At 42.2% G+C, this 14,907-nt stretch overlaps 1 protein-coding gene across 1 annotated transcript; it reads left to right on the forward strand.

Moving 5' to 3' along the window:
* The first annotated feature begins 1,862 nt into the window (after positions 1-1,862).
* On the forward strand, positions 1,863-10,494 carry PPP1R26 (protein phosphatase 1 regulatory subunit 26). Its single transcript, XM_063432856.1, has 2 exons — positions 1,863-2,017; positions 5,147-10,494. Exon 2 carries the CDS (start codon positions 5,201-5,203, stop codon positions 8,639-8,641), a length of 3,441 nt encoding a protein of 1,146 aa, XP_063288926.1. The 5' UTR covers positions 1,863-2,017; positions 5,147-5,200; the 3' UTR covers positions 8,642-10,494.
* The last annotated feature ends 4,413 nt before the right edge of the window (positions 10,495-14,907 follow it).

The following is a 14,907-nucleotide window of genomic DNA, read 5'->3' on the forward strand; positions in this document are numbered from 1 at the left end:
AAAAAAATATTATGCAATTCAGTGTAAAGTAGCCAAGCTGTGACTACTTGGCTGACATTTTGCAGTTTGGTTTTCAATTACTACTAGTCACTGTTTAGGGAACAAATACCCAGTATGTCGTGTTTTATCAGCACGTGTGAAGCAGCACTGGATAAATTGAATATTCTAGACTGCCATCTATAGATGCCAAGCAAGACGTGTAAATTAGATTAACAATGCATGTGCATCCAAACAGGCTGAAATTCATTCGATCAGCCAGTCGATTCACAGGTTGTATTGCAAAATCTGTAATTTACACTTTTTGCAGGGTTAGTCGCTGAAGTGAGAATTTTCAAAATGTCAGTATTCACTAATTATAGGCCAATATACCAGAACTAAGCTGGCTAAGAAACGTTTAGTAAATTTAATATTTTGGCTTAAAAGAACGCTATAGGCACCCAGACCACTTTATCTCAATTATAGGGACACTCCGGTCACTTAACAACTTAATCTAAATGCAACTCAGATTCAGAAGCCGAATGTTGACTGGGGGACCTGGAGATCAGTGCGAGAGGCAACCATCCGAGAACGATTTAACACCTTAACCCCTTAAGGACCAAGCTTCTGGAATAAAATGGTATCATGACATGCCACACATGTCATGTGTCCTTAAGGGGTTAAGGTAAGAGTGCGCCTGGGGGCCTCCTGGAACCATAATCATTTAGATTAAGATGTGTCCCTTTAAGTGGTCTGGGTGCTTGTTTTAACCCGGTCGTTAAAAAAAATTGATGTTCTGAATAATCGGCAATGTTTTAATTGCTTGGTTAACCAACCTGTAGTAGCGGTCATACTGACACCAAACTAGTAGTGTAAAACCGTACTATTTTTATAAGGCGGTCTCATACAGCCCATCCGACTGGCGCTGTGTTTTGACACGCACTAACCTCCCAATGTAAGATCGCCAAATTCAATTATCTCATCCAAAAACGCGGAGCTAAATGCCAGAGAGATAAAAGGTAAGTGTGTTCCCTTTTTAACCCTGACATTGGTGGCCCGGTAACCTAAACGGTGACTAGGGCACTGTAGCATTGTTGTTGGACTACACCTCCCATAATGCTTTGCCAGCATTATGGGTGTAAGAGCATTATGGGGGATGTAGTCCACAACACCGGGAGTGCCGAAGGTGGTCTATCCCTGTACTATAGTGTTCCTTTAACGCTGTAACTCACTAAATTCATTGCAAGTAATTTTGTAGAGATTTTATAAAGCGCTACGGAATCTGTTGGCGCTATATAAATGGCAATAATAATAATAATAATAACCCTGAATTTTATTGAAGTAAATACAAGCTGCGAAAATAGCTGGCGTGTAAACCTGTCTCCATTCTCCAGCCGGCTCTAGTCACACATCTTTTTAGCTTTAGTTTAGCATTTTTTGTTAATATATTTGATATTTTATATTTGGAGTTTAGTGAATGAATCTGCCCATGCAGGCTTATTCAATAAACACTGGGTTTTACTGGTACCAACTGGGCTAAAATGGCTGAACTGTGACTGTGATCGTTTTTTAAATGACCTATTTTCGCATTTGACTAAAACTCGACGTTTAGTGAATAGCCCTGTCAGCTTTTCGGTTCAGCACTATTTATTTACAAGGCCTAAAGGCTTAGGAAGCCGACAGGCTGACTGGACTACATTTCCCGTGATCCTCTGCTGCACTCTGCCATAGACCATGCTGGCTGAGGAATCGTGGGAGATGCAGTTGCAGGAGAGCTACGTCCTGTATCCTGCGCGAGCGCGCTGCTCCTGTCACCATGGTAACGGGGGTAGCGCTGCCCTGCGTAACGCTGCCTGCGCGGCCACGAGCCCTGCGTGCGCGCGCTTTCCTCCCTCCCCTCGGCCGCGCTGCTCGGAGCTGAGTGAGGTCCGGTCAGTCCGACACTTCTCCTTCCGCGGAATCGGGACCGTATGGACCAGAACACCGCGCTGCCAGGCCGCAACCATCCCCGGACTGTCCATGGGCGGCACATGGGCTCCAGGTGAGAGGAACCGGGCTCACGGAGCCAGGAAAGGCCGGGGACGGAGGGGAGTGACTAGGCCGCTGTTACCAGGGAGAGTCTCCGCTGCTCCTCCTCGATCCCTGCCTGCAGCTCGCTGGGACAGAGAGCGAGCAGGGCCTGGGGGGAGGAGAGAGAGAGCTGGGGGGGACACAGAGAGCTGGGGGGCAGAGAGCAGGGCCTAGGGTTTGCGGGAGGGAGGGAGGGAGGGAGGGCAGGCTTGGGTCTGCGGGAGGGAGGGCAGGCTGGGTCTGCGGGAGGGAGGACAGGCTGGGTCTAGTTTGCAGGAAGAGCAGGCCGTGCTGGGTCTGCAGGAGAATATTTATTCGGCCGGGTGGATTGCTTCATGTTCTCCCAGCTAAAACCAGGCGCTTTTTGGAAGACATTCGTATTAATATTACATCTGCAAGTTGGTGTCATTGAAAACCTGAAAATAAATGCCTCCAACTCTATATGGACATATTTAATACTGTGGATTATGTGACTGTGATAGCTAAATATTGTCACTAGTGCTTATGTAGGCTTTACACATGTTGCTGCTAGTAGGACACCATGCTAAGTTACCAAACATCAGCTGAAGTACCAATGTTTACTCTGTCTTGGGCAAACATGAGTGTGTTGTATAGTGTTACTGGGTATGCAGATAAGGCAACCTTGGCTTATGGGTTATTGAGGATGAAGATGAAAAATTGCAGGTCTGCAAGAGGGAGAGCAAGGTGTGCTGGGTCTTCAGGTGGAAGGGTAGGCTATTTCTGGTATGCAGGAAGGACATGCTATGTCGACTTTGTAGGAAGGACAGACTGTGCTGGTCTTCAGGAGGAAGGATAGGCTATTTCTGCTTTGTAGGTAGGACAGACTATGCAGGGTCTGCGGGAGGGAGGACCGGCTGTGCGGGGTCTGCAGGAGGAAGGGTAGGCTATGTCTAACTTGCTGGACGGGCAGGCTGTGCTGGGTCTGCAGGAGAATATTTATTCGGCCAGGTGGACTGCTTTATGTTCTCCTGGCTAAAACCAGGCGCTTTTTGGAAGACATTTGTATTAATATTACATCTGCAAGTTGGTGTCATTGAAAACTAAAAAATAAATGCCTCCAACTCTATATGGACATATTTAATACTGTGGATTATGTGACTGTGATAGCTAAATATTGGCACTAGTGCTTATGTAGGTTCTACACATGTTGCTGCTAGTAGAGCACCATGCTAAGTTACCAAACATCAGCTGAAGTACCAATGTTTACTCTGTCTTGGGCAAACATGAGTGTGTTGCATAGTGTTACTGGGTATGCAGATAAGGCAACCTTGGCTTATGGGTTATTGAGGATGCAGATGAAAAATTGCAGTTCTGCAAGATGGGGTGGGCAAGGTCTGCTGGGTCTTCAGGTAGGGCAGGCTATGTCTAGTTTGTAGGAAGGACAGGCTGTGCCGGGTCTGCAGTTAGGAGAGCAGGCTATGCCTAGTTTGTAGGAAGGACAGGCTGTGCGGGGTCTGCAGTTAGGAGAGCAGGCTATGCCTAGTTTGTAGGAAGGACAGGCTGTGCCGGGTCTTCAGGAGGGTTTGCACTCTGTCTAGTTTGTAGAAATGGCACGCTGTGCTGGGATCTCAGGAGGGAGGGCAGGCTATGTGTAGTGTCCAGGAAGGACAGGCTATGCCAAGTCTTCAGGAGGGAGGGCAGGCTATGTCTTATTTGTAGTAAGGGCAGGCTGTGCCGGGTCTTCAGTTGGGAGGGCAGGCTATGTCTAGTTTGTAGAAAGGGCAGGCTGTGCTAGGTCTTCAGTTGGGAGGGCAGGCTATGTCTAGTTTGTAGAAAGGGCAGGCTGTGCTAGGTCTTCAGGAGGGAGGGCAGGCTATGTCTAGTTTGTAGGAAGGACAGACAGCGCCCAGTCTTCAGTTGAGAGGCCAGGCTATGTTCTCCCGCCTACAGAACCAGCTATCCACTTTGTAAGTTTTGTTTTGTGGCAGCAGTCTGCAGACTGATAACTGTCAAGGGAAAATAAAAAATAAGCAAATAACTTGTATATCTGCTGAAGTTTTGGATGGCACGATATATTGATGTTTTCTATATACCGGTATCTATGACACAATTTTACCCTGATTTAACGTTATTGCTATTCTTTAAAGGAACACTTACCTGTTCTCCGTTGTGGGAAGAGTTTATATTTACTCACCGCAACCCAGTCCACCTTTTCTGATATCACCATGCTGAATGATCTCATCCTATCCAATGCTTCAGATACAGGGATTTTCACTAAAATGAGAATTGTTGGGGATTTAAAGTGAATTTCAAATTGAAAGGCCAGAGACATTGCTCTGGAAGAATAGCTGTTATGGCCTTAGATTAGAAATTCAATTCCCAACAACTCTCATTTTAGTGAATAATCCATATAGAGGAGAATTTGGGCACCTACACTGCAAGCATTGAAATTGAACCTGCAGATCCCTCCAGACCCCGCAAGTAGAATTTAATGTACTAAACAGTGCCACACTCATTGGCTGAGAGAGTCTGCTGCGCACTCTTGGCCTTTGAGAGTAGGTCCTGCCATGGCTGCACTGGAAAAAACTGAATGTGGCACAGCACCTGTGGGCACAAGTGAGTTAGGCATTCCTGGCACCATAACCACTACAGAGGGCTGTAGTGGTTATGGTGGTTAAGTATTCTTTCAAATATAGTTCCCTGTAATAAGCCTGATTTAAAGTCTCCATCTCAGCACCATATCCACAACGGACCATTGTTAGTGTTCTACTGGGCCATGGATATTGTCCACTGGTTCTATGTCAAACCATTTTCAGTCACCCCTTTCCAAAACCTCACCAAATTGCAAATAAATAGGCTACACTAAAGCATTTGCAACATTAGTTTTGTCCATATAATGATTTTCAGAGTATTTCTCCTTCCACATATGGAAAAAATTGATATCGCTAAGGCACAAGTGTATGTATTAGCAATACAGCAAAGGCATGGGAAACTTGCTCTTCAGAATATTAATTGACAGATGTCACAAGCATAGTAATGTGAATTGCTTGATTAAGACTTCTAATGTTTTTGTTTTTTTTTCCTGTTCTATTTTGGAGGCCTTATTTATATATTTCTTTCTTTATATTTTTTTGTTTAGGATGTGAGCACGTCCTGAAAAGATTGACTTGGAGACCCTGTGTCCTTTGCTAGAATGTTTCTTATGAATGCACTTCCTCTCGTTGCTTTTAAAACAACATGGGTGCCATTTGGACAGACCGCAACTTGTAGATTACCCGTGTGTTTCTCAGAGTCAGAAGAAGATAATTCTGGGACTTCAATAACTGCACAGGTTCAGAGCATTATTAACAACCTCCAAAGCGATGAATCTTCTCTTGATGTGACCGGTGACTATGAGTGTATTATGCAGAAGAATAGGAAGGGGGAGATTCACATTGACAGAGGACTGACCAGCAATACTTCTGTGTTTAAAGGACATGCAAGAGAGAGTGCCACTCTTGTTGTCCCCGCTCAGTTCAAAGATAACAAAGAAGAAAATTCTGGATGTGGACCACTCATTCTTGAATCTGATAGCGATGATTCTGTTGACAGAGGCATTGAAGAAGCTATTCAGGAGTACTTGAAAAATAAAGGGACAGTCGATGATCCCTCTAACACAGAGAATGCTAAAAAACCTGTTACTACTGAAAAAGAACGAGATTTGCTAACAGTAAGCCAAAAAAATGTCTTGTCTCACACATGTCCTGATAAAATGGAAACTACAAATGCGAATTTTGATGGTTTCAAGCAACATGATAGACCAAGAAGTGCTTCGCCCGATAGTGTAAGCAGCGATGATTCTTTTGAACAAAGCATCAAACAGGAAATCGAGCAATTCCTGCAAGACAAAAAGCAGCAGAACATTGCAAATGAGACTGGTGCTGGTAATAAATCAGTTCAGAATACCACAAGCATCAAACCAAAGTCAAAATCGAGTAAGGTCTCTGACAAACCAAGTACCAAACTGGGAAGCAGGGAGCCAGCTGGTAACCCGATTACTGAATGTGTTGGTACACAGCTGAAATCCTTTAAAGTGAACACTGATGGTTCAAAGAATACATGTAACCGAACTCAATCTAAGGCCAATGTATCAAGGCACAACAAAAACCTGAAAACGCAGGCTAAGGAATCTGTTCAAAGTATAAATAAAGAACTATCAGATTCAAGCAGTGATGATGGCATTGAAGAGGCAATCCAACTCTACCAGCTCGAAAAGAGCAGGCAAGAAAATAATCTGAAAGTACCTTTAATTGTCTCTCCAGAAAGGGTAAAAACTAAACCCCAGTTGAATTTAAACTGCAGTGCTGCAGACAAGATAAATGTCCCTGATGACTCTAGAAAGACAGAAAATAGAAAAAGAAAAATGCCAGTCGTTAAACCCACTGCATCTCAAGATATCTCAAGCTACCAGTCCGGTATTAGTAAAAAAACATTTTCTGTCAGTGATGAGAGAAATCCTATATGTGCAACTGGTAGCCAAGCAACATGTCGGGCAGAAACATCTGCCGAACTAATGTGTGCAGAAGCAATACTTGACATTTCAAAAGCAATTTTGCCTTCACAACCAGAAAGTAATTTTACAGCAAATTCAACCTCTCAACGGGAGAGTGACAGTGCAGTGGACAGCGATGACAGCATCGAACAGGAAATTAGAACATTTTTGGCCCGGAAGGCTGAAGAGGAAGGTTCCAACACATCTTCTGTGAAGCATGAGTTGGCTGTGACACTAAGTAAGCCTGAACATGAAACCCAGCCATCTGTTTCCAAAACAAAGCTTTCTTTGACAAACAAAAGAAAAATGCATGAGAACAAGTGCACACAACAAGAGCAAATGCTAAACATATCAGAAAAGATAACTTCAACATCAAACTTTCATAGTCGGACAGAATTAGGGAAATTCTTACATTCATCAGATACTGTAGAGAACAGCTGTATGAGAACAGGGACTTATGTGGTTGGAAGAGCTAAGCCGCCATGCCCATCAGAACCTGGCATAGCTAGTGGACATCATAACTTGGATTTTAAAAATGTTGAATCGTTTTCAGGATTTCGGAGAAGTCCTGGGAAAATAAACCTGGAAGAGAGGGATAACTACAGTGGGGATGAAAGCAGCTCGTTGGACAGTGATGAAGATCTTGACACTGCTATAAAAGATCTCTTGAAGTCAAAGAAGAAATGCAAAAAAAGGATGAAGGAATCGAGGTCTCCATGTAAAAAAAAAGTACGGTTTGGTGAGTCTCCATGCAAGCTGGCTAACACACTTGACTCCGATCAAAGAGATGACTGCAGTGCAAAACTTTCTGTTAATAAAAGCTGCTTTCTAAGTTCTAACTCTACAAAGGACCATACCCTACGGAAGATAAAGAGCAATTTAAAAGTTAAAGAAGATAAGAAAGAGAAAGTGGCTAACTCTGGGACCAATTTACTAACATCGACAGTTGTTGGCAACAATAGTGAACATAAACTTACTTGTGCCTCTGTCAAAACCGAGACAGAAGCTAAACAGTGTGCCTTGTCACAGGCTCAGGACAGTAGTTCTGTGGACAGCGATGATAGCATTGAGCAGGAAATAAGAAAATTCCTTGCAGAAAGGGCCCGTGAGTCTGCAGAACTTATAGCCTCACAAAAAGGGTCTTGTATATCCAATCCAGTTTTAAATGACGTAAAGGGAACTCCAACTGTTAAACAAGAAGTTCCATCTAGTGCCGTGACTGAGGCTTGTCTCGAACCAACTGCAAATTACCCCAGCATTGTGACAGCCAATCCGCAGCCTGCAGTGGCACACAGATTATCTGACTGTAAACAAAGCATATCCCCTGTAGGACAACTGCACCATCGCCCTGCTGATGTTGCTATGGGATCCAGCCCAATGCCCAGGAAAGATTGTTTAAGAGTCAAGCAAGAATGTTGTGCAGCTCAGGATAATGTAATCACACAGAGTGACAACCATCTACAAACGCCTCCTGGCAGAGTGGTAATCAAAACGGAAATTAATGGCTCCCAAGGGAAATCTCACCTGCCAGTTTCAGGAAACTTTGTAGCTGGTCTTAAATACATTTCTGGAAACGATAAACAACTTGTTTTAAATGTAGGGAATACTGGCCCAACCAAACTGACAAGCAATTTTTACAAACCAGGACAACATATTGCAAAGCAAACGAGCTGTCAGGCTATCCCAAAAAAAGGTCTTTTGTTAGAAAAAGCTAAAGTTGTACAGGCCTCTGTTTCCCCTAAATCTCCCTTAGTACGCCCCAGTTTGTATTTGCTCACTACTCAGGTGTGCAAAGAAAACTCTGCTTTATGCCTCCCCATTAACACATCGCAATATGAAACTGGTGTTAATTTAATGAGCTTGCAGTACTGTCATGGCCAGGTGGCTACACATTTATCACCTGCCGCTGGCGAGCTGTGTGTTCAGCAACCCAAAAGTGGAGAAATCGGGAAGCAGACCACACACAAGGCAGGTGAGGTTCTGACCTTAGATCCCCAGGCTCCAGTGACCGAAAGCAGGCCTAGTCATGCCAATGAGGCAGCTTTAGAAGCAAGCTCTGGTAGACATGTGGAGGAAGGCAAAGAAAGGCTTTCCAGTTTGTAAGTACCTTTTTTTGACACTTCACCTTTCTAGCTGTACAGTACTGGTGTAAATACATTGAAGGATAAAGCAGGAATTAACGAGGCATTAGTGGTAACAAAAATTAGGATTTAATATGCTTTAATTGCATAGGTAATTATCAAAGCCCTTTTTTATGAGGGTACACTTAATGCAGTCTTTTTTTATTATTTTTTCTTCTTCAAAACAATGTAGTCATTGTACTGTTTCTACTGTGTGGAATCTGGACATCCCCTACAATGTTTTAGAAGCATTATGTAGGTTTTATTTACTGCTTTTTTAAAGCACACATAATTCACTAATGTAGACGTTGCATACCCCTGTGATATACACAAGGGTATGCTTCAGGTTCTGAGCTTTAAGCATCCATTTTTGAGTATAGTTTTTCACTATATGCACACGTACCAACAGACCGAGTTTGATGTATGTCCATATCGTACACAATTCGAGTGCTTCAACAAGTTCTCATGTCTTATGGCTCACTAACTCCCTTTGCATTATGTTAATACTCCCTAGTTTTCTTGAGCAACGCTACTGTAATGGGTAGTTTGGGTCTTGAGTTACAATATGTACAGTCCGCTGATACTAATCACATATACATTGTCGCAAGACGCATGCTTCGATAACCTGTCAAGCTGCCATGGTTTGAAAATTCACAATAGAGGCAACATTCCAAAACCGTACTTTATACATAGGGGGGAGGTGGTAGCATAAAATGATATGCTATGTACATATTAATTTTGTTCTCCAACCCGAGCCCCATTGCACTTGAAGGATATATTTTGCACTGGTTTTATCTTTTTAAAATGTTGCATTACACGTTTTATGTGTGTTTATATGGAATACGTTAATCTAGGACTCTGTGGGGCTGAGGTTCAGAGAGCTGCATTATATGAGTTTAATATTTCAAGCTATTTGGCTAGGTTTTCCACCTGCTGATAAATCCAGAGTGTGTGCATATGGATGTACACTCACCTGGAATGATGTCCCTTGATAAAGTCAGATGTGTTGCTATGCAAGGATTGGGGGGGGGGGGGGGGGGTAATCCTTGCATCCATCAAATGTTGAGGAAATTGAAAATGAGAATCATCATACCTTGCTGGCAAATGTCCTTTTACTCATCAAAGACAAGTGAACTAAAGATTTCCCTGTCCTGTACATGCATATAAATATATACAAATTCTACTGCTAACACCTATGTTGTAAGAGTTTATTTTATCTAAATATATATATATGTATGTATGACTCTATGTTGGCTCCTGTACAGGAAACAATGTTATCAAAACCTTGAATGCAAACCCTGTTACGGTCACATACATATAGTGCAATACATCTAAAACAGGTGTTTCCAAAAGGTAGTTCCCCAGATGTTTTAAAACTACAGCTTCCATAAATCCCCTGTCATTCTAAAGGCGCGCAAAGCATCGTGGGAGTTGTAGTTCTACAATATCCGGGGATCTACCTTTTGGGCACCCCTGATTTAAAACCTGAAATACATAAAAAAAAAAAACGTAGCTGTCAGCTGTATGCTGCATTGCAATTCTATTTCTGCATATTACATCTTGGCTACTTTCTGCTTTCTAATCTAATAACAATATATCAATCTTTTCTAATCGTACATAATCTGTGGAAATCACACTTAAAATATTAATAGGCAGCGATGTCTTAATATAAATGGCCTTCACTTGAAATTGCACAAGAAGACACATTCAGATATGTAAAATCATGAGATTCTCTTATTTTAGCTCTGTCCTTTAGAAAACCGTGACTATTGAATAATGCAAGAAATGATGTAAAACATTCTCTCTGTTCTATTTCTATTATCAAGTAAAATAAATATGTAATATATGTAAAATAAAACCATAGTGGGGCACTCTAAGTGCCTTTACTACTGCTCATTGTTGTGGCTTTGACACTAAGTCTTTGGGTGATGTCTCCCTGTTTCATGTCATATTGTTTTGGTGTGTTTTTTAAAGGAAGAAACTGGCCCATACTGACACCTAAAGCTTGTTCAGCTGCAGCATAACGCAGTCAAGAGTTAGCACTGGGCTCTTGTAGTCCGCTCATCCTATTATTGCTGCCTGCGGTTGGATAGATTATGGAGAATCTGGGGATTGGGCTACGGGTACTGGAGAGTGCTCATTGTTTCTTGTTCCCTTTAGACCTCTCCAAAACAACAGCAGTGCCAGTGTGGCCTGGAAGGGCTTATTGGTGCCTGGGAGAGCAACAGGCACCGGCGAGCCCCCTGAAGTGCACCAGCTGCACCACCGTTAGTTGGGGTGTGTGCTCCAAAACAATGATGAAAAACAGAGGGAAAGCACCCAAAGATTTATTGCATCACTAACCATTACAATAAATCGTAGTGGTCATGGAACTTGTAATTCCACTTTAAATCAGAAACTATTCTGTCTTGATCACACATGCTCGGTAAATCTTCCAGTTTTATAGATCACACTGGACCTGTGTTGGGATCAACTACTGGTCCACAGGTCACTCACATTTTTTACGCCAACTCCCTTGATCACTGGTTTGGGACATCCAAGATCAACAGCATATTGTTAAAACAGTCCAAAACCTGCCCCTTGCATCATCCAAATTCATTCTCATTTGTCCCATGCTCATTGTACAACATTGTTTTATCTATTTTTATCCATTTTCGAGTTTCATGGAAAGATCATATTTGCCTTCTAGGATCTGAATATGTAAATAAAAATCAACCCTTTTTCCTTTCCTGCTAAATTGTAAATTCTTTGAAAACCTTCTAATCTTTAAGGTGCCAGAGAGGGTTTGGGACACCTTGCTAAACAATGTTTTTCCTCCTCTCCTGCGGAGCTCCAAGGGTTAAGTGAAGGACTGTAATTTATTGTGTATATATTTACTGACTATGCTGTGCATTGCCAGTTATAACTTTTTTTTCAGATGTTTGTTATTAAAGAGATTTAAAAAATGATTTGTTTGCCAGTTGTACGCCTAATAAACCATTGAGATTGTTCTGTATTTGCTCCATTCTTAATAAGAGAGAAAAAAAAATACTGCACACGCATTGCAAATATGAATTAAATTTTTATATATTTAAAAGAAAACTCAGGACACATGGTCAGGTACGTAGTGCATAAAACACACATACACTAACAAAAACACACTTTGAACCTTGGAACCACCCTCGAATCTTCCCTCATTACAGTGATACTGTAAGCACCAAAACAACGTTAGCTTAAAGGACCACTCTAGTGCCAGGAAAGCATACTCGTTTTCCTGGCACTAGAGTGCCCTGAGGGTGCCCCCACCCTCGGGGACCCCCTCCCGCCCGGCTCTGGAAAGGGGAAAGGGGTAAAAACGTACCTTTTTCCAGCGCTGGGCGGGGAGCTCTCCTCTCCGCCTCCGTTCCTCCCCGTCGGCTGAATGCGCACGCGCGGCACGAGCTGCGCGCGCATTCAGCCGGTCACATAGGAAAGCATTCATAATGCTTTCCTATGGACGCTTGCGTGCTCTCACTGTGATTTTCACAGTGAGAATCACGCAAGCGCCTCTAGCGGCTGTCAGTGAGACAGCCACTAGAGGATTAGGGGGACGGCTTAACTAATTGATAAACATAGCAGTTTCTCTGAAACTGCTATGTTTATAAAACAATTAGTTAACCCTAGCTGGACCTGGCACCCAGACCACTTCATTAAGCTGAAGTGGTCTGGGTGCCTAGAGTGGTCCTTTAATAAAGCAGTTACAGTGTATAGATAATGCTCTGGTTTGAGCACTGCTCAATTCACTGACATTTATGAGTTGTCTCTTTGTTTAGGCAGCCCTAATCACACCTCTTTGCATGTGACTTATATAGCCTTCCTAAATAATTCCTGTAAAGATAGATCTAATGTTCTGACTTCCTTTATTGCACATTCTGTTTACATTAGAATTTCTTATCTCCTCCTTTAATAGTCTTCTAGATCCTGCAGGAGCCTCCTGTGTCAGAGCAGAAATTTAGAAAGAGAGAAGGAAAATTCTAAAGTCAAAAGGACACTATAGCCACCAAAACATTAGCTTAATGAAGCAGTTAGATCATTTAGCTAACTGAAGTTGTCTGGGTGCAATGTCCCTTTTGCATTAGCAGTTCTGTCTGCTCCCAGTGACTGTCTCCCAGACAGTTTTGTGTAGTGCTTGTTTCTTAGTGCAGTAATTCCTAACCCAATCCTCACAATACACTAATGATCTAGATTTTGTCAGTATCCCAATAGAAACAAAATTGGAATATGCCAAAGTCCTTGAGGACTGGCTTGGGAAGCCCTGGCCTACTTATTTCCATCCCCCAGTTTTTTTTACTTTACACTGAGCAGTAGTAAGTAAAGTGCCCCTTACCATAAGCTTTGAAATGCATGTTCATTGACCCGGTGCGGAGTGTAATATTAAAGGGACAGGATTGTAGGGGTCATTGCGTTACAAACGTTTGTAAATGGTTTGACTGGTTCCCTCCAGGAGCCTGTTCTACCCCTGATCTCCTACACGCAGATAGAACAGGAGTTTAGATTCTGATTTAGCTAGATTATGTTTGTGTAGGTTTCCAGGTCATTCACTGTCTGAGAGCGGCTTATGACCTTTCTAGAGAAGCAGTCACCAGAAACGTTGAGCTAATATGACATAGTTAAAATAGAAATCAGACTTCTGCTTTAGCTGTGTGGAGGAGTGTGGAAGCCTTTGGGTACCCAGCTAACTTGTCAACTCATTTACAAATAGTTTAACCCTTTATAGGTAGATGGTGCTAGGAGACTCCGGGTACCATAACTACCACAGTGGGTTGCAGTGGTTATGGTGCTTAGCATGTACTTTTACGGCTGCTGACCCACTTTAGTTTTTAGTACATCTAACTATTATAGTAATTGTAGATAAAAATTGCAATGTGTAACTCATTAGATTAGTAAGATTTTCATCATGAAAGGTACCCCTTTACATTGGAGTTTCTTTTGATAATTACATGAACTAAATAAGACTTTGATTGTGGTTATCTACAGTACCAAAATCCTGAAAGATATGTCTCCAGTGCTTTTAATGTGCAAAAAAACAACAGGGGTTCTTTCAAGTAGCCAACTAGCCCCATTGGACCACAGGAAAACTTTGCACACAATGCACCATGGTATGTAAGGGTCCGCTAGTGAGACTGTCATTTAATGAAGAACAGTGGCATAAGCATTGGACACATTTGTCCCTTCATCAGTCAACAATGCACTTGCATATTGCACATAGATAAAGGGATGGTGTGCAGAAACATTGGTAGCCCTGTTTGCTCCTGTATACCTTGTTGCAGTGAGGTCACTGTGTTTCTCTCCTCCTATGTGCTAGTTAGTAAGAGCAGCCTTCATTTGGCCACATTATTTGCACCTCCAGCTGACCACTAGAAATGCTCCAAAGACCATTACTGCTCCATAAACCACACTTTGGGAAGCACATGTCTGCTCACAGATACAAGGCTTACTATTCTGGATTTGCAGAGTCCGTAAAGAGGTGTGTCATCTACATGCATTTCTCTACAGCCCATCTGAATTATATCCAGCAAAGGACCGCAAGACACTGCTTGGAAGAATATGGAAAGAAGGAAAAAGAAAAAGTGTGCTACATCTTTATTTCTTCTATATTATGTATATAATATTTTAGTGATTTTTTTGTTGTATCAAAATGTTTTATGCTTTAGATGTCCTGTTAAAATATACCTATATATAAATGTATGCTTGTTCCACATTTCGTTATTTACGTAAGACATAATGTAATCAAAACATTGGTCCATTACAGGAGGCTTAATTCAACAGAGTATGCAGACACGTAAAGGGCCAGTCTAGGCACCATAACCACTTTAGTCAATTGTGGTTATTGTGCCCTGGCACCGTCGCATAGTAAGTAGTCAAACTATTTTTTTTTTATTGGTTTGACACTTACCTTGGTCGCCCCTGTCTGACCTCCTTTTCTGATATATCGGAATCATGTTTTTTCTGTAATAAATTACATTAATTTCAACACTAAGGGCAAAACTCATTGACTGAAGACATCAGCTGACACTCTCAGCCAATGAATTCTGTTAAAACCCCATACAGAATTTATGTCAATAATGTATATAGAAAATATATATACTTTAAAAAACGAATCTACACGAAAGTTCTAAATGTGGAGCAATGAGCTATATGACCCCTATGGCCAAGCTTCAGTTCTTATGCTGCTAGCCAGGATTTAAATGCTAATCACCACTGCAAGCTATAGTTTACCCTTCCGGGGTG

The sequence above is a fragment of the Pelobates fuscus genome, chromosome 9 (assembly GCF_036172605.1).
Source record: "Pelobates fuscus isolate aPelFus1 chromosome 9, aPelFus1.pri, whole genome shotgun sequence".
Lineage (NCBI taxonomy): Eukaryota > Metazoa > Chordata > Amphibia > Anura > Pelobatidae > Pelobates > Pelobates fuscus.

Bases quoted from the DNA above. Each gene is read 5' to 3' on its own strand.
- PPP1R26 (XM_063432856.1), top strand. From the start codon at position 5,201: ATGTTTCTTATGAATGCACTTCCTCTCGTTGCTTTTAAAACAACATGG.